Source organism: Ylistrum balloti, unplaced genomic scaffold, assembly GCF_031769215.1.
Source record: "Ylistrum balloti isolate Yb309-2 unplaced genomic scaffold, AGI_CSIRO_Ybal_v1 Utg370242, whole genome shotgun sequence".
Taxonomy (NCBI): domain Eukaryota; kingdom Metazoa; phylum Mollusca; class Bivalvia; order Pectinida; family Pectinidae; genus Ylistrum; species Ylistrum balloti.
Window position 1 is genome coordinate 673,879 of NW_026782196.1, and position 23,621 is coordinate 697,499.

At 35.7% G+C, this 23,621-nt stretch overlaps 2 protein-coding genes across 2 annotated transcripts; both read right to left on the reverse strand.

The window, feature by feature from the left end:
• Positions 1-377: 377 nt before the first annotated feature.
• Positions 378-7,285, reverse strand: LOC132552334 (S-phase kinase-associated protein 1). Its single transcript, XM_060216493.1, has 5 exons — positions 7,208-7,285; positions 5,349-5,445; positions 4,886-5,100; positions 3,098-3,238; positions 378-1,902 (listed from the first exon to the last, which is right to left on the reverse strand). Exons 2-5 carry the CDS (start codon positions 5,443-5,445, stop codon positions 1,867-1,869), a joined length of 489 nt encoding a protein of 162 aa, XP_060072476.1. The 5' UTR covers positions 7,208-7,285; the 3' UTR covers positions 378-1,866.
• A 12,058-nt stretch (positions 7,286-19,343) lies between these two features.
• Positions 19,344-23,588, reverse strand: LOC132552248 (uncharacterized). Its single transcript, XM_060216402.1, has one exon. The coding sequence runs from the start codon at positions 23,586-23,588 to the stop codon at positions 21,432-21,434; it is 2,157 nt and encodes a 718-aa protein (XP_060072385.1). The 3' UTR covers positions 19,344-21,431.
• Positions 23,589-23,621: the final 33 nt, after the last annotated feature.

The window sequence follows — 23,621 nt, forward strand, 5'->3', positions numbered from 1 at the left end:
TTTCCTTGTCTCCTGAAACACTCAAAATATAACTGAGCTGCCAGAGTAAGCATGAAATCAGTTAAAAACGAAACAAGTCAAAAGTGGAACCAAGCCACTGCTAACAAGCACCCTCATTAATGATGTATGATATATAACTTGTTTATTCCAAGTCTGAAGTATATTCAAGCTTCTATAGTTACAGCAGGCCATGACTTCACCGAGTCTCCAATAAGGTTGTTATTTCTAGTCACATCTGTCCTCAAAATTATACAGCTGGATTAATCTATTTCAATGTCCGTCCAAACACTTGCCAAAGGAGATAATTTTCTGAATTTGACGTTTCTTTCTCTTCTTAGTTAATGTACAAACATCAATGAAATTGACAACAAAAAGAGAAATGTTGACATGGATTTAATGTGGATTCATGAATTATCACACAAACAAGGAAACACAATCATCAGAATTAAAGGGCAGAGTAAGCGAAACATCAAACCAGGAAATCCTGACAGAACACAACCAGTTAGTCAGGAAAATAAGTTTTTAGGACCATTGTTCATAGTAAACCACGTATATTAAAATACTCTTAATATGGAGATTTAAAAGACTGAATATACATGGCACTTCTTATTACTAGTTTAATGCAAAAAGAGATTCTATTAATCCTACTTTTATACATAAAAATCACGATAGAATGTTATCTTTAAAACAACCAACAAAATTAAGAAAGAAGAAAAGAGGAAACAAAAACACTGAGGTGTGGTAGGTATAACATCCCACGACATGGACAATTTCCTCCTTTTCATGTTAACAATATTGGCAGTTAAAGCATTCTTTAAACCTGAAGGAACATACACATTTAGAGGTTTGCTCAAAGAATGATTAAAAACAGTGAATGTCACTATTATTCTATTATCTATAGCACTATCAAACTTCTGTATCTTTTCTTTGATAGATGTATCATCAGCTATGTATATGTAATGTATGGGGTTTACACTCAAGAATGAATCACATTTCAGAATTTTCAATAATTAACAAGAAATCCATAAAGCTAAAATCTATTTGGATGCTTTCTTGCTAGTACTGGCAGTCTAATTCTTACATAGTAAAATGTTTACATTTAGCTTAACAATGTACCGGATTCAATGTTTAGATAAAACATAGAAAATGAGAAAAAAAAGCTATATACACAAATACAAATGTACAAAAAGAGACCGGAACTAGACTAGCTTCAAAGTCTTTCAAAAGAACAACTAATATGTCACAAATACATGTTGTTATTCAAATAATTAAAACCCATCCACTGAATCACAGTATGGAAATGAAATGTATGCTTATTTTTAAATTAGAAATTAGAATTCAACAGATACATGTACACGCTCAATGCCAAACGGTTGTATTGAAATGTTCCATAACACAATACTAAGCCTTCTTCAAATGTTAAATTACTTTTTTAATACATTTGCATTTTACTATACAAAATATCACCTTCAGGTAAAACAAGCTGTGCTAAAGGGACAAACATGTACAGATAAACATGTGATCATTACACTGGCATAGATGACCTCCAGAAAAATCAGTTACATAAACAGTAACTGGCTAGCCATTTAATGCTTGCTCAGGAATAGCCAGTCTCATTACAGTATTTGCCACATAGTTTCAGAATACACATCCCTATGAGTCTTCACAAAAATCTTGTCACCAACTTGACAGTAGATTTTTGTCCTTCTCTGTTGGACCAGGGGAGATTACTCACAACAGGCTTCAGTAAAGTCCATAAATAAGATATATGATTGATGTTGAGGTGAGAGCCTACTCCGATAGTTTATATAACATCTCAGTTGCTTTTTAAATACAAGGAGACAGGACAGATTACAATCTATATATCTATTTTTCTTCACACCATTCATTTTCCTTTCGTACCTGAAATAGCAAAAAAATAAAGAATTAAATGCAATAACTGCAGCCTGTAACTTACACATTCAAATTTACTCAGTATAAGACATGTTATAGTTTTATTTTAAAGTTTTGATAAATCAATGTACATAGCTAAAGCACAATCACAAACACAAGGTTTAATAGAAAGGAAGTAACTTTACATATTTTCTTACAACACAAGCAGTCCAGAAATGATGAAATACTCTAAAACTCCAGATACAAGTATCATACTTACTTTAGATATAAGATTGATAATTAATCAATGGCTAATCATGATTTTGGAACCAATTCTCCCAACAATCAATCAAAAACAAGAATGACCCAGCATTATGTCTAGCTGAGTATGGTGATTTAAGCAGAAATACACTAAATTTGCCCCCCTCCCCCTTAAATTTTAAAGTTAATTATAATTAATCATTATTATATGTAAACATCACAGATATTTTGTCAATATATTTGATTATTGATTGGTTTAAAGACATGAAATAAAAATGTTGTAAATTCTTAAATTCACAGAATATATTCAAATATAGCAATTTTACAAAATAAATACCATTCTTCTTGAGGAGGTTAGAGGGAAAACTTATCTGATATTTTACTGTTCGTGTTTTAATATAAACTAAATATGAAGTGAATAGAAAAAAGCATAAAGTCTTTGTAGTGATTTAACAAAAGTTCAGAATACATCCGTGATAAGAACTTGTTCTTGTCTTACTTAGAGACTTAGCTAAGCTAAACATAGAAAACTGGGTGTCCCACATTTTAATTTTCAGAATTGCCTGAACTGTAAATTAGGGAAGACTTTTTGCAGATGATGAATGTGTCCTCAATGAAATCTAGCTATATCAAAATGATTTAAGTTGGATTTTTTTTTTAGCAATGAATCTTATAAAATGTTGATGTTGCTCTCATCGGAAAAGTGACGACATAGTCTTGCTTTTATGACTTTTCATCGCTGATAAAACAACTAGAATGAACACAACCTTAATTTGTTACACTGTAGACTTTTTCATATTGAGTACAAAATGGAAAATTACCCATCATATTTGGACCCCTCTTATGAATAAACAATTCTATAAAACCACTGAATTTCCATTTTGCAGGCCATGACGCTATTTTCAGGTGAAATACTGATTTCCATATTCTACACTATCAAAACATACATGTAAATAAATCTAACCTGTTCTTCCTCTGCTGGCGTGAAATCATTCTTGATATTAAATGTTTTTCTTATTTCCTCTGGTGATTTGCCTTTGATCATGTTGGCTACAGTCTTACATGTGACATCCAGTAAACCTTTGATATCCAGATAGTTGGCTGCCTGCATTACAAATAAAACATTTCATGTCATACTACTGTTAAAATTCAGGAATCAGAATACAATGAGATATTATTCTAAAAAAGCAGAAATAAGCAAATAGTCTATACATAAATTTTAAATCGTCACACTCCAGGTGATACTGATGGTAAATATATATTTTTTATGGTTTAGACACAATTACTATAGACTATACTCTTGCCTATAGAGATTATGTCAACATTGCTGAAATTGTAGAGTTAGAAATGTTCATGAATTTTATAATCATGCTTCATTGTTTTTCAGTTTGAATGCAGCAACTAGTAATTGTAAATGTTGTGATACAAGAGATAATTTTTGTAGTATTAAGTTTGTTACATGGGCAGATGGGGCCACAATGGATTCTGGTGTTAATAGCTAGCTCATTTAATGGATTAGAGAATTCCAATGACAGTATTGATTCGTCGAGGCGTGTTACTGAACTGTGTCCATTTTGTATTTGATAAGTTTTGTTCTAATGATAAAATTGTAAATAAAGGTTGTTGTTCGTGCCATTAGAGGTCTAAATATAAAGTAAAGGAACCAGATAAACCCTGCTTTGATAATGAATGTAAATTTTCACATAAAGTGTATAAAGAAGCTTTCTTTTCTTTTCTTTCAATAGATGTAGATCTTCAGAAAATAATGAAATTGGGATTCCCTTTGAGAACAAAGGCCGTCAGAGAAGGGTTATACTCCCTGAATGGGACAAAATTTAAGTAAGAGAGATCTATCTATGTATGAAGTTTCATATTGATACCTCTCATAGTTTAATGTAATGCTGCAGACAAAATTTATGTATGAAAAATAGCAAAGGGCAATTACTCTTAAATCATGCAAAAAAGAGTTATGATTCTTGTGCACTGCACTTCTCTTATAAAGTTTCATCTTGATTGTAGTTTTAGTGTAAGATGAAAAATGACAGTGCAATAACACCTAATTTATGTAAAAGATAGTGATGGTTCTGGTGCACTGCACTTCCACTTGTTGAGATCTATCTACTTATTAAGTTTTTTGTTGATTTTTTTTTGTGTAATGCTCTGATCTTGATTATGACAGAAAGACATTGTTCAAAGTCTATATTGTATAAAAATAGAGTAGACCAGGTTGTTTTACAGTCATACCTAAACAAGGTACTGTCTTTAAAAATAAAAAGCATTCTTATTTAATATAGGTTGGATGTGAATGCATTGAATATTGAGACTGGAAGATATCAAGGCATCAAATATTATGCGGTTTATGTGACAGAAATGAAGTCGAAGTTGAAAGTAATTTTGTATTATTATGTCCAACATATTCAGAGTATTATAGATCAAACCATTCTTTCACTGTCCACCATCTGTATTCAAAATGGTTGAACTGTTTACTAACAGTAATGTAGAATCTCTTCATAATTTTGACAGGTATCTAATCCATGCTACATCTTAGAGAAAGTTATTACTAAATGCATAAATAATCTGTTCTTATATGTTATATAAATCACTTAATGTATCTTTTGATCTTTAGATATTATACGGCTGTTAAATGAATGCAAAAGTATGAGTTCTTTTCATAAGTAAACCTTAAAAAGTCATGATTTAGCTAATTAACAACATTTTCTTAACCTTAGTAATAATATTATCAATAACTAACCAGAATTAATTCAAATAGTGTTCCTTGATCAACTTTGAGGAATTCTGCATCCCATGAACAGATATCATCTGTACGTTTTTCTTTGTTCTCATCATCCTCTGGTGGTGGTGGGTCGTCCTTATGATATGTACACCACTGTACTACCTTCTTTAGGATTGCTGCATTAACATTTGGGAGAGGGACTGGCTCTTCATCATCCTCATCAACACCCAAGTCTGTAACATAACATTGTTGCTATGTATTGGTGAAATCAGGGTATGTACATACAAGAGTTAAAAATATGAGTTCCCTTAAAACAATGATGATCTTTATGTGTATCAAGCTTCCAATAAAATAACTGGTCACTTTCTATTGCAGTATTATTTGTACACAAAATTTATCCACTGCACATATCACTTGATAAAGAATGTTAACCAATCTTACATTTTACAAGGTCACTTTGAAAGAGAACAGATTGCAGTACCTTCCAACATTGTCTTGATGGTGACAGATTGCCTAGCAATATCAACTTCTATCTCAAATATATCTCCATCAGAACTCTGTAACTTGATGTTCGGCATCTGAAAATTAAGTGTTACAAAATACATCATATCAGTTAAACTGTTTTTACTGCCTTCATAACGACACATAAAATGTAAATGTGCAGTGCATTATCAAGTGTCCAGTCCAATGGTATTGATATTGATGTGAAAATTGAGTATGATGAAATAGCACATAGCAATATATAAGTCATACTTAAGTACAAATACATGTAATACTAAAACAAGTACTTATTGTAATGGGGACCATTACAAATGTCCCCTAACGACTCCTTCAGCAGTAAATGATCACAATAATCAGACCTGCAGTCATGCCAAACATAGACTACACCATTTTGCTCCTATAGTGCCACCTCATACATATATACCAATTTTCACGAAAATCGGACAATATTTAAATTTTGACCACAGCTGACCGCTCAGATGACTGATAGATGGCCGATTGAAAAATGGACTACGCCATTTTGCTCCTATAGTGCCTCCTAATACATATATACCAATTTTCACGAAAATCAGACGATATCTAAAATTTGGCCAAATTTTGACCACAGCTGACCGCTCAGATGACTGATAGATGGCCGATTGAAAAATGGACTACGCCATTTTGCTCCTATAGTGCCATCTAGTACATATATACCAATTTTCAGGAATATCAGACAATATCTAAAATTTGGTCAAATTTTGACCACAGCTGACCACTCAGATGAGCGATTGGAAAAAATCAAGTGGCCAGCACTCTGCCTCGCATGTATGAATATGTGTGTAAAGTTTTGTTAAATTCCATGCAATCATTTTTGAGAAATGCGTCAGAAACCTCAGTGGCGGAAGAAAGTGGAAGAAATAAGAATAATAAAAATAATAATAATGATCAGAAGAAATGGAGCAAACACACTAAGTCCCCCACTTCGTTTGGGAAACATAATCATGATAATACTAAATTGAAAAATAAATTGTAGATTTTTTCAATTTTATTGTTAAAGACAATGGATGCCACAATGTAAAATTTGAGTATTTCCAGAAATTCTATGAATCCCATCAAAATCATTTGAGTACGGGACACAGAACTGGCATGTAGATTTATCACGTGTACTTCAGTTACATGTACATGAGGAGACCACTTTGTGAAGTATCAAAATTTGGACTATCTGCAAAGCTACAATCCATTCATCAGCAAGTATCGTGCGCTGATTTATTCTTTATAACTTGTGAGTTACCATTTTTTAGTAAGAAATAGCATGCATATGCTCCTACCATTTCGACAGGGTTTCTACAATATCAGAACTAAAGAAATACAAATAGTGAATAAATCAGCATTGAGGACTTGTCCATTATTATTTGTGAAAATAAAGGCATTTTTTTTCTTGGCAATAACAGAAAAGTAATATAATAACAATACGTATGTATGGAGAAATCAGTAAATTACATGTAGTCATCATCTCCAGCAGATCACTGACGTTTTCGTAATTCCTGAGCAAGCTGACAGAGGTAATAACACAAAATCGCTATATTCTTATTATGTATCATTCCAAAGGTTTTAACCATTAGATCTTGTGATAAAATTAATCGTTTTCAGTTCAGAAACATCCAATCCAATTTGGTTGATCTTGTCAACAAAATAATCCGCCATTTTGTTGGCAAGAGGGCACACGTTTCGTCAGAGCTTAAAGAGCATTTGGACTCTAATTCGAAAAGTGATATGATTTCTATTGAAACACGTTTGCTAGGATATGTTATAGTTCATTAGTGTCCGTCAATTTCGATCGCAATTTCAAACAATTTTTACCTTCTATAATTTTCTTGGTAGAATCAGAGACGTATAATGGTAGAATCTACCTCTTCTCTTTTTGTGACGAATAGTACGTACACCTATCGGCGATTCAATGTTCACAACAAGATAGATAACTCTTGCCATAATATCTGTCATCGCTTACAACGTGGTTTAGGGGCATGACGATTCGTAATGTCTATTATTAACAACGTTTTTATACGCCCGTCGAAAGACGGACGTATTATGGTATGGTGCTGTCCGTCCGTCCGGCGTCCGTCGTAAACTTTTATTTGTCCGGAGATCTCCTCCAACATTTTTCAGCCGATCTCTATGAAACTTGGTATGCTTAATCACCATGATATGAAATTGTCTTTTCCTGAACGGGGTTTTGATTTGGTGATTTGAACAACAAGTGTTATGACCCTTTGTTTATTTCACTATAGAAATCTTGTCCGGAGACCTCCAACATTTTTCAGCCGATCTTTATGAAACTTGGTAGGCTTAATCACCATGATATAAAATTGTGTTTTCCTGAACGAGGTTTTGATAAGACTATTTGAATAAGAGTTATGCCCCTTTGCTGTTTTGGCTATTCACGGGCGTATTTTGTTCCGCTTTGCGGTACTCTTGTTTTTCTTCGCTCCGCATGCTTTATAAAACTTTAAAAAAAAAATTTTATCAACTGTCATTTACAAAATCCAATTCAGATAATGATTGTATGCAGAAGACTTTTTAATGATGGCAAATACTAAGCAATATCAGAGACGTGTAGTTAGTTATGGTTAGTTACGGTTGTATTCTGACACAGGTCCTTTCATGGGTCCTCTTCGTCAGACTCGTATTTTTCTTTATAAGTGTGACTTCTAGTTGATGTTTGGTCAAAGTCCGCTTTATAGTCATCTAAAAACATCCTAGTCCTTCCAGAACTCATCAAGCCTGTTTTTGAAAGTGTTGGTGTTTTCGGCTCTCACTACCCCCTCAGGCAGACTGTTCCAAAGGTTAGCTACTCGTACACTGAAGCTGGATTTCCTAACATTTAGTCTAGAATGCTGGGCATAAATTTTCATGGAGTTCCCTCTCCCCTAGGATCTTGTCGCATTGTCCTTCCGTAACTTGGTGAAATCAGCTACCTTTTTGTCCTATTTCCCACTTAAAAATTTAAAAACCTCTATCATGTCACCTCTGTGGCGTCTGTATTTCAGTGTTGGTAGTTTTAGTTTTTTCAACCTTTGATCAAATGTTAGCCCCTTTTCTTTGCACCCCTTCTGTTCATTCAGATTGTTGTGTCTTGGATGGGAACCACACTGAGCTAGCGTAGTCTAAATGTGTTCTCACCAATTTCTTGTAGAGTGGAACATATATGGCAGCATTCACAAAAACATTATATGCTTATCTAAGCAAAATACAAACAGAGACTTGCCCTATTATCAATAGTACAGAATCGCTGAATTTCACCAGGGACGTGTATAACATATTGTATTATACGTCCCTGATTTCACTTAATATGAACACTGATCCATGTTGGATATCTGTGGCTCCGTGATATCGTACTGAATGAAGTACAGGTAAAATAACACACCGTAAATGAGAACATTGAATGTTTGAACGTGTTACTGTTTATGGGTTCTTTTATGTCCTTGGGGGAAAGTTAAAGAAATACCATGATAATAGTTGTTCTATATTTCGTTACAAAATCCTGTGCCTTGTCCCCTTGCTGTATTGTTAATCAAATATGTTTGGATAAAATGAATGACAATGCCAAACCACACAGAGCCCACCAAGTACATAGCCATCTTCAACATGAAGTGACAGAGACGCCCCTATGGCCTGCAAGGTCACCATACACGAACCCAACTGAGCATATCTCGGACTAAACGTCAGTGCACGATATCCAATTTGCCAACCAATTGGAAATTAGGGGCTGCATTGATTCTGGAGTGCCAGAGTTTACCACGAAACAAGCTTAATTCGGCGTTTGGACACTGGGCACAAGAACTGTACCAAGAGCATGTGACTATACCCGATGATGAAAGTTTTATACCAGTTTGATCAGTTAATCTTCTTAAACAATTAACTGGTTTTGGCGATTTGCTGACATATTAATTAGAGACAGTTTATGTCAAACTGTTGGAAAATGGAAATGAGCTTGACTTAAAAAAAAGGCAAGAAGCAGCGGTCCTGCTATAATGAAACATTGAAATATTATCATGTTCATTTATAAGAACAGAACCAAGATCAGCGAAGTTTCGGCCGCTCATAATTGGTTTAAATAAGAACAGAGAATTGAAAGAAATGCAAAATGTCGCATTTCTGAAAATATCACCGGCAAACGCTATGCTTGTAATTCTGCTGTTTTCTCGACTGTTTTTCTCGTCCAGACCGACTGTTAAAATGTCATGACAACGTCAGAATAATAAGGACTACAATGAACGGAAAGACAATAGTCAGTTTAAACCATTGTTATAAAGATGTAAGTTTTCGATATGCTCTTATCAGTAATTGTACCTCACCATCACCGCAATCACAGTTTGAAATAAAACGTTTGATAGCGTCATTTTTGATGTTTCGGTTTTTTCCCTTCATTTTGATAGCGTCATTTTTGATGTTTCGGTTTTTTTCCCTTCATTTTGATAGCGTCATTTTGGATGTTTCGGTTTTTTCCCTTCATTTCGCTGAATTGGATTTTCGTAAAGAAAAAAAAAAAAATCAAAAGCAGCACTTTGGACTTTAGTTAAAGAGCTGGCCACGGTTGTTTAAAGGCTGGTATGTGATAACCAGTATTTCCGATATGAATTGAAGAAAATCGGAAAGATTCTTTATCATTTCACAACTGTTGGTTTGTTGAGACAAGGCAGAGTGATTTATTTGAGTGTCAGTTTTGTATTGAATATTCTTGTTTGTTTAGTTGTAGCGATTTGAGATTTTTCACTGACAACTGGACTGGTTAACTTCCATATTACAATCATCGTATAGAAAATGTCAATTTATACGTTATAATTAGTATGTTTCGAGACAACCATAATAATCAAATATCAAAATATTTACAAACATGCATTTTCAGGCATCTGAAACAGCAAGGGAAAGTAGAAAAATACAAATCCCTCTATCATACGTTTCTGATTTTACCTGGAATAGTTGACTATCAAGACTTGGTTAAAAGAAGATTTAACTATGCTGGCGGGCTAGTTTCTAGTACCCTGTAAATCATTACATTGGATTATTTTTTGTGAAATGTTATTTTTTTGTGAGTGTGAGGTCATTTTTAGACTTGAGTTGTCCACATCCAAAATTACTACATATATATAGCAACATCAGGATTAATCTTGAATTTGAACATGTATAAATTAGTACCAATGATAAGAACCTTCGGAAATAGTGACAGTTTATCTGCAAAAATCTAATACGACTATAATAATAATAAATATAATAATAATAATTGACTTTATTTAAGAGTCGATAACACTTTGAGTACAAGACCCTTCTAACAAGTGGTCGACGGTAAAATGTACAATATATACAACATTAAGATTACAGCATCACATATGATATAAAAATCACAAATATCGAAGTAAACTAGCATAATCATGAAGGACTAAGATGTACATCAATAAAACAAATGTAATGATAGTGAAGAGGTATATAAAACGGTTATAGAGTGATTAATAATATAATAAAAGGACTAAATTAGCGAGGTTTTGTAAGGGATACAGGACTGATAATTAAAACAATTAATTGGTAACATTCATAAAGGTACCATATTATCTTAGGGCTAAAATAAGACTGGCATAAAAATGTGGATCTAGGTTAGTAAATTGGAGATGAATTTTTTACAATAAAATTTAAAAGTTGGTAAGGTTCCACGTTGTCTGATATTTTCTGGAAGCTGATTCCACAAAGTTGGTCCAGTATATAGGAAGGAATTTCTAAACTTTTCAGTTTTGTGTTTAGGTATGATATAGTTACCAGCAGTAGATACTCTAGCTTGTCTACTGTGTACACTGAACACAAGCACATTACAGTCCAAGTAGTTAGGACACAGTTTGTTAGCTACTTTAAACATTAGTATACATTCATTGTAGTTCACTCTTTTGCTAAAAGGTAACCATTTGAGTTCGGTGAATAGTTCCCCTGATACAGAGTAGTCAGCATCCATAATTATACGTAAAACTCTTTTCTGTAATCTCTCTAGTTTTTTAATATGTGTCTGAGAACAATGTCCCCAAATATTTGAACAATAATCTAGGTAAGGTAGAATGAAACAGTTAAAATAGGTGATTCTTGATGAAACAGGTAAGAACTTTTTAATTCTGCATAACTGATATATTTTGAAATTGACCTTTTTGATGACATCCTGGACATGTTCCAAGTAAGGGTATCATCAATACACACACCTAGGAATTTTTCATGTTTAACATTTTCCAACGTAAGATCACCAGAATCAGTACATTCAATACATAATTCCTTTGATTTTTTTGTTTTTTTTTCTGTTTACTGCCTACAAGCATAACTTTGGCTTTGTCTGTATTTATAATCATTTTGTTTGTTTTACACCAGTTTTTCACATTTACAAAGTCAGTGCGCAAACATGGGGTACACCAGTTGTAATTTCACAGGGATTACTTAAACTATTTTTGAAGGAAACAATCTGTAGGCGTTTTGATAAACAGGATGTAAAAAAAAATATGGCACTGTCTGAACATCCATATAATTTCATTTTTTGTAGAAGAATTTTGTGATCAACAATATCAAAGGCTTTTCTAAAATCAATATATATAACAACAATAAGCTTGCCTTTGTCCATTTCTTTGTACCATCTATTTGTCAAGGCTGTTAGAGCAGTCTGACAAGAACGTTTACATCTAAAGCCAGACTGATTTTCAATGAGTAGATTATGTTGGTTTAAAAATCATATAAAGACTAGTGTACATGTTTTTCTAAGATGTTTGATAAAACAGGTAAGATAGATATGGGTCTATAGTTACTAACCAAGCTTTTCTCACCCTTTTTGAAAATTGGATTTACTTTGGCATGTTTGAAATTATCAGGGAACAAATTTTGATTAATACACATGTTTAGTTAAGTAGTAATAGACTCAGTCACAACATCAGCTGTCGTTTTTAATTACTTTGCAGAAATACCATCTAGCCCCGTGGCTTTGGTACAGTCAATATTCAACAGGAATTACTGTATAACAGTAACATCATTCTGCCTTCATTACAAAAATCCTGTAATTAATACTAAGACAAAAGAGGGTTTAACAGCCCCACTATCTCAATTTTGATGAACTATAATGTGAATAGATAGAACTTCTTTTGGACAAAATAAGAAGAGAAACACTGCTATTTCAATTGTGTTCACTCGCTGACGTGTTGAAAGGCCCTTTCTACACAATCAGTTCCAAAGAAAGCCTCGAGTACATTGACCACCACCAGTTTGGCCGAACTGGCAAAGTTCTCGTGATTCTGTGACGCAAACTTGACCATCGAGTCAAGCCGGAAATCCACAAAAGTTAGGTTCTGATGCTCGAACTTGTCCTTGGGTCCACTGGTGAAGCGTGCCTTAATGTTTTCTGCACTGAGGCGGTGTTGTTCAGCTATCCTTTCATCAAGAAGATCAACAAAGCCACACAGGCCCCACTCGTGGTAGTCAAACTTTAGATATACTGTTGTCAGAGAAATGGCGTCCAGATCACTTCCGGTAAGCACTATTCCAATTTCCTCTTTCAAACCTCTTGCTGCTGTATTCACCAGATCGACGTAATGTTGACTGTTACGTAAACATTTGTCAGGAGATGACACGCTTTCCACTATCCCGCACGTGAACAAGCCCGGACTTGACATTGCCGATTTCCTCGACCTTTGGGTGAAGACAAATTTCTGAGGACACTCAGGTCCCTCATTGGTCAGAACAGCGACATGGAGACCGAATGAATTGCTGTAAAAAGAACTGACTACACCCTTGCAGGGAACGGCCTCATCCTTTTCTCTATCGGAGAAGGACATCCATATGTCTCGCATTGTTCTGTGGTGACAGTAAAGAGACTCCTGGAAGTGAAGGTTTATTGTTTGACATTCATTAATACCAGATCGAGAAAATGTCACCTTCTTCAGGGCAGCTAACACATTGTTGTCTATATCCTTCTTAGCTGCTAATTTTCTGTATTTTTCAGCGGTGCGTATGTACAGGTCTCTCTTTTCCATGTTCCATGAATCAGGTGCACCGGCTTCCGGTATATCACTAGTTTCTATTTCACATATCAACTGTGTATGATCATATCCTGCATTGCGAATCCCTGTGTTATAAAAGCCGCCTGGCTCAGAGCAGAACGAATCAGCAACATAAATGTGTGTGTTTTTAAGGAATCCGAAAGAAAAATACTCAGCAATGGTAGGGTTATTTTCGTAAGGGTTGCTCTTGAACAGAAAATAATCAGAATAAAGTTCTTCTGTTGTTGGCCTGTGGGACGGACAATGCTTCAAACATGATTCGATGACATCAAGAAGAGGACCACTTAAATCCTCAGGTATGGATACAAAATCCCCAATGAATTGTTCGGAAGTGTCAAGTTTCTTCTTGAGATTAGCACTGTAGCTATACTCCTTTACTTTATCTTTCGATACTGACATATAGTTTTCGTCCTTGACCTGTCCGTCTTTCGTTTCATCATTCTCTATTCTCCCACCTTTCCGTACTACAGACATCAGTTGTCCAGTTGAAAGTTGATTAATCGCTTTTACTCCAGAGATTGCGTAGCCGGTAACCAACCCAAACGAGTAAATATCGCCGCGTTTGTAATCCTGAAGACTGAATGTAATGTCAGCTTTGCCCCTGAACACGAATTCAGGTGCTCCCCATCGCACATGTACGTATCCGCGCCGAGGTCCTTCTTGTAGGCCATAGTTACAGAAAGGACTTGCTGTTAGCTTTTCTATACCACTACCCCAAGCAAGACCAAAATCGGCAACCTTGACCCTTAGTCTTGAAGGCCAAACCTCGACAAGGATGTTGTCGGGTTTTAGGTCTCTATGTGTGACATCGTTAGAATGTAGATAGGCAATTGCATGGAAAATTTGATTTGAAATATCCCAGGCATTGGCATAGCTGATCGGTCTCGTGCGCAAATACCCTATCAGATTCATATCTACGTATTCCATAACAACGAACACTGCTATTCCGTGGCTGGTCAACTCTTGATGACGTACTTCCTTCGACTTTGGGCATAACACAGTGCGTGTTAAGCACGTTTGTACTTGTCCTGTTATCTCTTTGCGATCGGACGAGGTTGAGGACTGGTATATCCCAAAATGTCCTGTTTGTAGCTGTTCAACTGTGTGGTAATTTGAACTTATATGTTTCTTGACTTCTTGATGTGAATTTGTAGGATCTTTTTGAACATCAGTTGGTGCATTACCAGATGTTTGTGTATTTGGGATTAGTTTGTTTGGACTCTGTATTGAAGCTTCGTCAATATAACCTCTCGGATCAGAATTCCACGAGTCTCCCACATTGCACGGACTATTATCAGACATTGAGAAAGATTCTTTTGAATACAGTCCAGTGCCAGTCGCTACATCACTGTTGGAGAACGTCGAGTGCTCCGATGTTGAAACGCTTTTTGGATTAGTCACGAATACGTCACTGTCGATATTTGACTGTGGCAAAATGTGGCCGGATGTAGAAGACACATTTTGTCCAGAACCTAAATCAATATTTGCCGAACTATCAACAAGTTGAATAACGTCATGATCCGACACCAACCCCATCCCTCGAAAGGCTACTATATTGTCATGGTGAAGCTCTCGGAGCAGATGACATTCTAAGAAGGATGAACTGGCGCGGTCCTTTAATATTTTCACTGCAACGCGTGCTCCTTGAAGACGGCATTCATATACTTTTCCAAAGTTTCCTTCTCCTTTCAGTATCCAGTCAGAAAGCTGATGAGGACCAACTAAAGATGGTATTCTTGGTTTCGGAATGAGTTTTAGCAGTAAGAATAATTCATGAATTCGCGACTGCAACTCGCCTAAAATAACCCCGCCATTAGACAGACTGATGGAGAAATTATCGTTCAAGGGACATAACTCTTCCAGGCTATCAAAAACGTCCCGAAGTCTGTGTAAACTGGCACGTACACGGTTTTCTTGCTCCACCAGATCCATGCTAGCTTTAGACCAGCTGAGTTTGCCTCACTGTATTTATGCGAATGTTCTCGGTAATACATTAAAAATACAAATATGATAGTTCCATGTCCAGAAAAATCTCAGTGGAAAAGTACCTACACACTGCCATGCGGTATTCTGACGTCAAGTTGTATGGCACATTTATGCGTTATTGGTACGAAACATCTACTCGTCACTAGGTAACGTAAAAACGTATAACCAGAAAGTCAATGATTGAAATAGACGTATATAACTTGACTCGTTATCGCCTCATATATCCATGACTCATAAAGAAAATGCCTTGTTAAAAACCGGTTGTCGTTGACTGCACACACAAGTGACTTGATGATGTATTCAACTTGCATGCAAAAATCATTTTTAATCTTGATTTTTGATACTCACGGAGGACAACACATGTTTATATTTCTGCATTATCTCCACACATCTCAAGTGTACACGCTCGGGTGATTTCCTATCCCAGTTTATACCAAAGGATTCTTTGATATAACAAGTGTTGATTTTATACGAGACGCCCTCTATTGCTACACATAATACTGTATTACACAAACTTCCTTACAGAACAATTTCCTTGATAGCTCATTTCGTATGTTGATAACTCAGGCGACATACTTTGAAAAAAAAAAAAAAAAACAACTACACATACACAACTTCCTGTGTACATAGTTGGGTTTATAATACATAAATGATTGAAATTGTTGACAGTATGACGTAATCTCATGAGAGTGCTTTATAAACACGGTATTCTGTTCAGAAATAAGTATCTGGGCAAGCCATCTCAGTTTTAGAAAGTGCATTATACATAAATAACTGAAAAGTTGGAGAGTTTTTGATAATGTACTTTTTTAAACAATGCTGTCACCTGTTTCATAATAACATATTCACGAGCCCCTGTTGTTAAAGACAAAGGGCCTGTTTCCAGTAATGTTAATTCTCCATAGGAGCCTGCCCCCGTATAATTTCTTATCTAGCTCAACTACTGTTTTTTTCTTTTCCGAAAAATAATTTTACACCTTTCCGACACCCAGATTTCATAATTTCAGTGAAAATGTATTTTTATAAAGTTGTCAATTTCAGCATCAAAGACATAAGTTCGTAAATAAAAGAAGGTTATCTCGAAATTGTAATTCGCAACATAGTATAAATTTCTTTTGATAAATATTTCCAAAACATCGTGTTTATTCATAAAACATAAAAAAAATATTCTCGGATGAAAATGCACTTGCAGAGACACAATTATGAAGAAAAACGCCATAAATTTGCAATTTTCTCTCGTTATTTAGTTTTGGATGCAAATTTCCATCAGAAAATCGGATAGAGCTTTACTTGTTTCATATGTGTACCAAAAATCAGCTAATTCCATGTGGTGGAACGTTCTCATATCGCCGCCTGAATGTGGTTGTAAATTGAAAGAAAAGGGGAAATGAGTAACAACCTTGTCTGAAACCCTATTATATAGCTTATTATATACAATATTGAATATCAGAGCGGATATTTTCATGACAGTTTTATGATGTGTAACGACTAAATAAATAGTATCGATATAAAGATTTACACTGAGGACACCCTGATACATGAATACTGTTCTATCTCAAGCTGTCCTCTTCTGAATTTTCTGATCGTGTGGCCTTGTACATTTATCCGTATCTTCTTGTCTTTATCTATACGTTTACGAAATCATTCACTCGACGCTTGCTATTCTTGTCTCAATTTCCTTGTTTTATTGTCCCATCTCCAAAGGGTTGTGGCTCTGTCAGGGCTGGGACCCTGACTTGTCTCACTTTCTTTGTGCCTGCCGACCACGCCACATCGAATAGATAGATTATCCATATGAAATACTTTATTTTGTTCTAAGTAATCAATCAATTCTGCGCTTCTTGGAGGTATTGAATGTGATTTATCATATTGTCTTGTTATTTTGTGTAATTAGGTGTTCGTTATTTATCACACATTTTCGCATAATTGTACCAAACTACTAAGTATTAGCTGTTTACAGCAATCATCGGTGGCTTGCTATTTTGTTACTTTATCGACGCTTCATAAACCAATCTTTATTGTTTCAAGATGGAGGGTAAATGTGTTGGAGAAGAGTGTCAAGTGTACTTCAAGAAACGTAGTGGCAATAAGAACAGAAGTGCACGCAATGTAAATAGTCCACAATATAAATGGCTCCTAGATACGCTGGTGCAACAAGGATTGATGACAGCAAAGGAACAAGCATTTATTTGCCAGAAGTGCTACATGAAGTATCTTCGGAACAAAAATCAGCCTGAACCTGAACCCGAGCAGAACCAGGAAATAGAGGAGAAGACGACTCCCCGTCCCATATCCTGCCGTTGCTGACCCTTCATGATCTTTTGAATGGATCATCTTCACACAAAAAATGCTGTCTCTGTCTTGTTACCTTTCCAAAAAATGGAACAAAATCATCAGTCTTACCAAAACGTGCAAGACATCACCTGATCTATTCACACAAACTGTGGTGTCCCACCTCATCCCGCCTCTGCTCCATTCACCTTATTGGTAACGACTTAGATCCGTCTACAGAGGTTGTCCTTGATAGTAGAGGTTCCTTGGAATCTCAGTTACCATCAAAATCGTCCGAAATCATTAATGACCTCCTAGAGGTGTCGCACGTCCTTTCACAGAACCAGTCTGCGTTTACAATAAGCTTTTCTTCTCTTGATGACTCGGCATGCATGGCCTGGACAGGTTGGTCCAAAGATCAGTTCCTCGAAATCCACTCGCACTGTTCCCCATATCTTTCATCTGGTATATATACCAAGACTACACACGTTTTGGAAACCGGCCCTTTATCTTTTATTTATCCATTTTTCATAGTTAATTTGCGAGTTATGGAACAAGTTTAGGAAGTGAGGTGTGGTATATATTGTTTAACGTCCTTTCAATAGCCATGTTTATCTAAAGGACGGTAAGCAGAGAGAGTTATGTTGTGGTGTTCACGGCGTCCTCCGATCGCCAACTTTTAATTATTACCTGCTTTCACGGTATGATAATTCCTGATGAATCTAGGAGGTCCATAGTCGACATATATAATCAGAATCCTTGAACTTCCATTTGTCGTTTCCTGATGAATTATTTGAATTAACTTTGAATGAAAACAATCTAACCTTGGTGAGATTCATGGTGTTTATCGTAACTTCGACGTCACTAGGATCACAGATTTTAAATCTCCAATCAACTTCCTCTCACTGAGAAAGAAACCCATAGTTAGGATATTATGCAGGTAACATGCTGGGATCAAACACAACAAAGTTAGTTCAATTGAATCTCCTTGACCTAGCTTCTAGCTTACAGAGGTCAAATGTATGAAAAAATCTTCAAACAACCTGCATTAACCAAGGTGCTGTGGTCATGATATTGTGCCAGTGGCATACTGGAACAAAGGTCAATCAAACTGGCTTACTTTCAAGGTCAAAGTGTCAAATGGATAAAAACCTAGAACAAATTCTTCTTAGTGCCAACGATGTAATGAAGACTTTGAACAACTACGACCTAATTTCAAGATTACAAGAATCAAATGTAGCATTTAATAACCTTTACAAAACCAAGAGGCACATTGTCATGATATAGGCCTGAATCTAACAGACTTCTAAGGGGTCTAATGAGTTAAATACCACTAACAACTTCTAAAATTCTAGAGACCAAACAACAAGGGTCATATTTGTCCAGTAGCATGCCAGGATGAATGACCTTTAAATTATTTTCAAAGTCATAAGGTTAAATGTGTTAAAAACTCTTAACAATCTTCTCCCAATAACCAAAATACCCAGACTGCTGATATTAAGCCAGTAACATGCTTGAAAGATTTAAATTTTGCTATAGCTACTTTGGCATCAATTTGATTAATTTTACAAATTAATGAAATCTTCAGAAACCCAATCAGAATTGAATTTACTCAGTGCATATATTCAAAATGCAATATAAACAATAATGAAGATAGATGTATACATATTTGTAGGAATTTGATATTTTTTAAGTCAATTGAGAACTAGTATATTGCATGTTTCATTTTTGTGAAAAGTTCATATTATGAAATATCAATACCAACATGTGCATTACTATGAAACTGGTTAAGTATCATAAAGCAACTTAATTTTTTTTAGTGAATAGCCAACAATAGTGACAAGAAAAAGACTACAGGGATATTAATAACATGATATAAAAATGTGCACATAACATGTAAAAAAAGTTAAAATATTGACAGAAAACATTGTACATACACAATAATTTCAGAGTTCATTTGTCTGATGACTATTGTATAACGCATTGCATTACTACAGAGCATTGAGTATCATTCTCCCTTAATGGTTCGGACGGAAGTGCTTGAAGGTCCAGAAACCATAGAAACACACAGTCAAATTCATACATCTTAATGTCTGACCAGAGAACTGAACACCAGTTATCTTTGTGAGAGGCAAGTGCTTAACCATTCATGTGCCTTCCTGCCATCCAACATGGATAATAAACACTGGCCAGCATAAAAATAAAAATGTGAACGTGAAGAGAATGTTGTCATATTCTGGGAAAATACTATAAATTCATATATATCTTGGTAGGGCTAATAGTTTATGGTTTCTCAATATAAATCAATTTACTGACATTTGAGTTTTTGAATAAATAGCACAATACCCACTGGGACCAATATCCATTTTATTTTCACACCTTTATCATTTCAAACCAGGAAGTAACAAATTTGTATGCTAAGAGTAAGAAAGAAAATCAGGCAAAGGAAAGCACATAAAAAAAGCACAACAAAGATAACAAATATGTTAATATACAGTACTATGTAAATGAATGTTCAGATATTGTGTAAGTAATCTTTACAAAAAATATTTCATGTGTCTTAATGTTGTGTATTCTATGTCAGAGGCCTGCAGAGCCTGTATCACCTGGCCTTGATAAAGCAAAAGAAATTCTAAAGAAAAGTCAGAAAAAGTGTTTTAAAGAATTTGCTCTATTTCACCTATTAGGCCTTTTTCAATTCTTTTCAACTTTAAGATGTTTCAAACCAACTGGGAGACAGAATCCTTACATTCCTAAAGAAGAGGAAGAATTTTAAAGAATTTGTTCTTTTTCATTATTGGGCCTTGCCCCTCATTCCCAAGGAGGCCAATAGCTACATTTTATAACAAAAAAAAATAAAAATATTCAGTCACCTTCACCAAAGTATGTTTCAGTCTAAACTAGGACAAAATATATGCATTCCCACTAAAGAGGAAGGATTTTAAAGAATTTACTCCACTACATGTGCCTTAATGTTGCACATGTAAGAGGTCTACAGTATTTGCTGTATTTCCTTAGGGGACTGAAACCCACTGTTTATATAAATCTTAGACCCCTTCAACAAAGGATGTTTCAGATCTTTTATGAAAAATAATTTGTGCTGGATATCTTCTTTTGAATCCTGCCCCTAGGATTCCAAGAAGTCAGACCCATCATTTATAGAAAAAAACACAACATAGTCCTCTTCACCAAATAGTGCTTCTGACCAAATTTGGTAAAAATCCACTTGATCGTTCATGACTAATAGTGATTTGTAGTACAAGTTGACAAAAGGACAACAGCCATTGTAGTATTCTATATACGTACTTGACTCTACAGTCTGGTGTCCTTATCAAGAAGAAAACTCCCTATACAATATATCACAGTCAGGTACTGTTGATTGTCACCATCATCTCATTAGTGACCTGAAAGTTGGATATTGGCACTGAAGTATGATATTTCAGAGTGCAAATAGGTACATATAACTTATGAGAAGAGTACTTCATAAGACTAAAATATTACATGTAAACTAGACTGATTACACAAATACAAACAGATAACAATGTAGAAATTTTGGACACCTAAACCACTGGGTATAATCACTATCTTCAGTATGTCTTCTTAGTATTTTGAAAATTCTTGAAATTTTAAAGCAAAATTACTTTTTTTCTGAGTATATAAACAACCGGTATACAATTTGTTGTGGAGTATTACATTTTAATCACATCAATATTTGGAATAAGAATTAGAAGCCAGACTGTGACACTAAGAACCACCTATAAATCTTGGTTAAACTTTTGGTGTACTTTATCACTCCCAAAGAACGTCTCCAATACCTTGACCACCACTAGTTTGGCAGAACTAGCAAAGTTCTCATGATTATTTGACACAAATTCAACCATAGGCTCCAACTCAAAGTCCACAAAAGTCAGTGTCTGATGCTCGAACTTGTCCTTAGGTCCACTGGTAAAGCGCCCCTTGATGCTTTCTGCACTGAGGCGATGCTCCTCTGCTATCCGCTCATCCTTCAGGTCAACAAAACCACACAGACCCCACTCATGGAAATCAAACTTGAGGTATATGGTCATCAAGCAAATGGCATCCAGATCATTCCCTGTCAATTCCAGACCAATTTCCTCCATTAATCCTCGAGCCGCTGTGTTGAGTAGATTGACATATGTTTCACCTTCAATATTAACATAGTCAGGTTTGGAGACACTTTCTACAGCCCCACATGTAAAGTTACCTGGGCTTGACATGCCTTTTCTTCTAGCTCTTTGGGGAAATACAAATTTCTGTGGCTTATCTGGACCCTCATTGGTTAGAATAGCAACATGGAGCCCAAATGAATTGCTGAAGTATGGATGGACATCTCCTTTGCATGGAACTTCCTGATTCTTTTCTGAAGGAGAAAGTGACATCCAAATTTCTCGCATGCTGCGATGATGGCAATAGTCAGACTCCTTGAAATTGAGAGCAATGGTTTGTTTTTCATCTTCTCCAGGTCTTGCTAACACCAAGCCTTTCAGTGCTGATGTTGGATTGTTGTCTATCTCTCTGCTCTTGGCCATCTGTAGATATTTTTGTAGACAATCCTGGTACTGTGCTATCTCCTCTTCTGTCCACTGGATATGTGGGTCTCGATACGGTGCACCCTCTGTTTCTATCTTACATATCAGATTGTTGTGGTCATATCCTGTTGGTCTTTTTCTGTTGGGTGATTCTAAGTACCCAAGTGTTGCATCATCTTCCCCTATATAGGAATCTGCCACAAATATATCTGTTTTCTCCATGAATCCACACGAGAAAAATTCCACTTGTGTGGGGTCAATCTGGTATGGATTTTTATCCACTGAGAAATATTCTGCCAATAGATGTCTAGCACTTTTCCTTGCTTCTGGATCATGTTGAACACATGTTTCTATAGCAGCTCGTAGAGTCCCTTCCAAAGATTTTGGTAACTTCACAGGGTCATCGTCTGATTCATCAGATTCTGATGAAAGACATGATGATGATATGTTGGCCAAAGCTTTCACTCCAGTGAGTGTGTAAGTCATCACCAGTCCAAATGAATACATATCTCCTTGTTTGTAATCTGTGATATCATATTCCTTTTCCCCATATCTGGCAAACTCTGGGGCTCCCCATCGGATGTTTAAGTAGTACGAACTCATCCCTCGTGTTGTTGATCCTGAAGGTCTGACATATTCTGTTTCATTTGCTTCCCCCTGACTGTACCATGCAAGTCCAAAGTCTGCTACTTTCACCAAGATTCGGCTAGGCCCCACTTCTATGAGAATGTTGTCTGGCTTCAGATCTCTGTGAACCACATCCAGAGAGTGGAGGTAGGATAATGCGCTGCATATCTGCTTTCCGACACTCCAAGTCTGACTCTCTGTTAGTCCATGTCTTTCATGTGTTTCCAAATCCCTGATGTACTGGAACAAGTTCTTGGACATGAACTCCATTACAAGAAACATATGTTGATCTTCGTCTATCACGGAGTTTTCAGATCGTGAAATCTGGCCTAGTTCCTTTCCAGTCATATAACCCATCCCGCGATATGCCACGATGTTATCGTGACTCAAGTAACGAAGTAAGTCTGACTCCCTGAACTTAGTCTTAGCTTGTTCTTTCAGTGTTTTAACAGCCACTCTAGATCCATTCAGTTTACACTCAAAGACCATTCCAAAATGACCCTCACCGAGGAATTTTTTATCGGTCAAACTCCTTGATGTGACGCAGGCGATGGATGAAGATTTATTTGCTAGTTGAAGCAAATCTTTCACGTGGTCGTAAACTGTACTTACGGCTATTCTTACTTCTTTTACTGTTGTTTCCAGATTTTCACTTATTCCTGAAAACTTATTCACAAGTTCATTAATCGATCGAAAACATTCTTTAAGTTGTTCTGATCGAGTGTCTGGATCCATGACGATCAAATTCAATTTACTCTCAAAACGAAA

Coding starts and splice junctions, on each gene's coding strand:
- LOC132552334 (XM_060216493.1), bottom strand. CDS start 5,445: ATGCCGAACATCAAGTTACAGAGTTCTGATGGAGATATATTTGAGATA. Junction 5,101..5,348: donor CATCAAGACAATGTTGGAAG/GTACTGCAATCT, acceptor GTTATGTTACAG/ACTTGGGTGTTGATGAGGAT. Junction 1,903..3,097: donor CGCCAGCAGAGGAAGAACAG/GTTAGATTTATT, acceptor TTGCTATTTCAG/GTACGAAAGGAAAATGAATG.
- LOC132552248 (XM_060216402.1), bottom strand. CDS start 23,588: ATGGATCCAGACACTCGATCAGAACAACTTAAAGAATGTTTTCGATCG.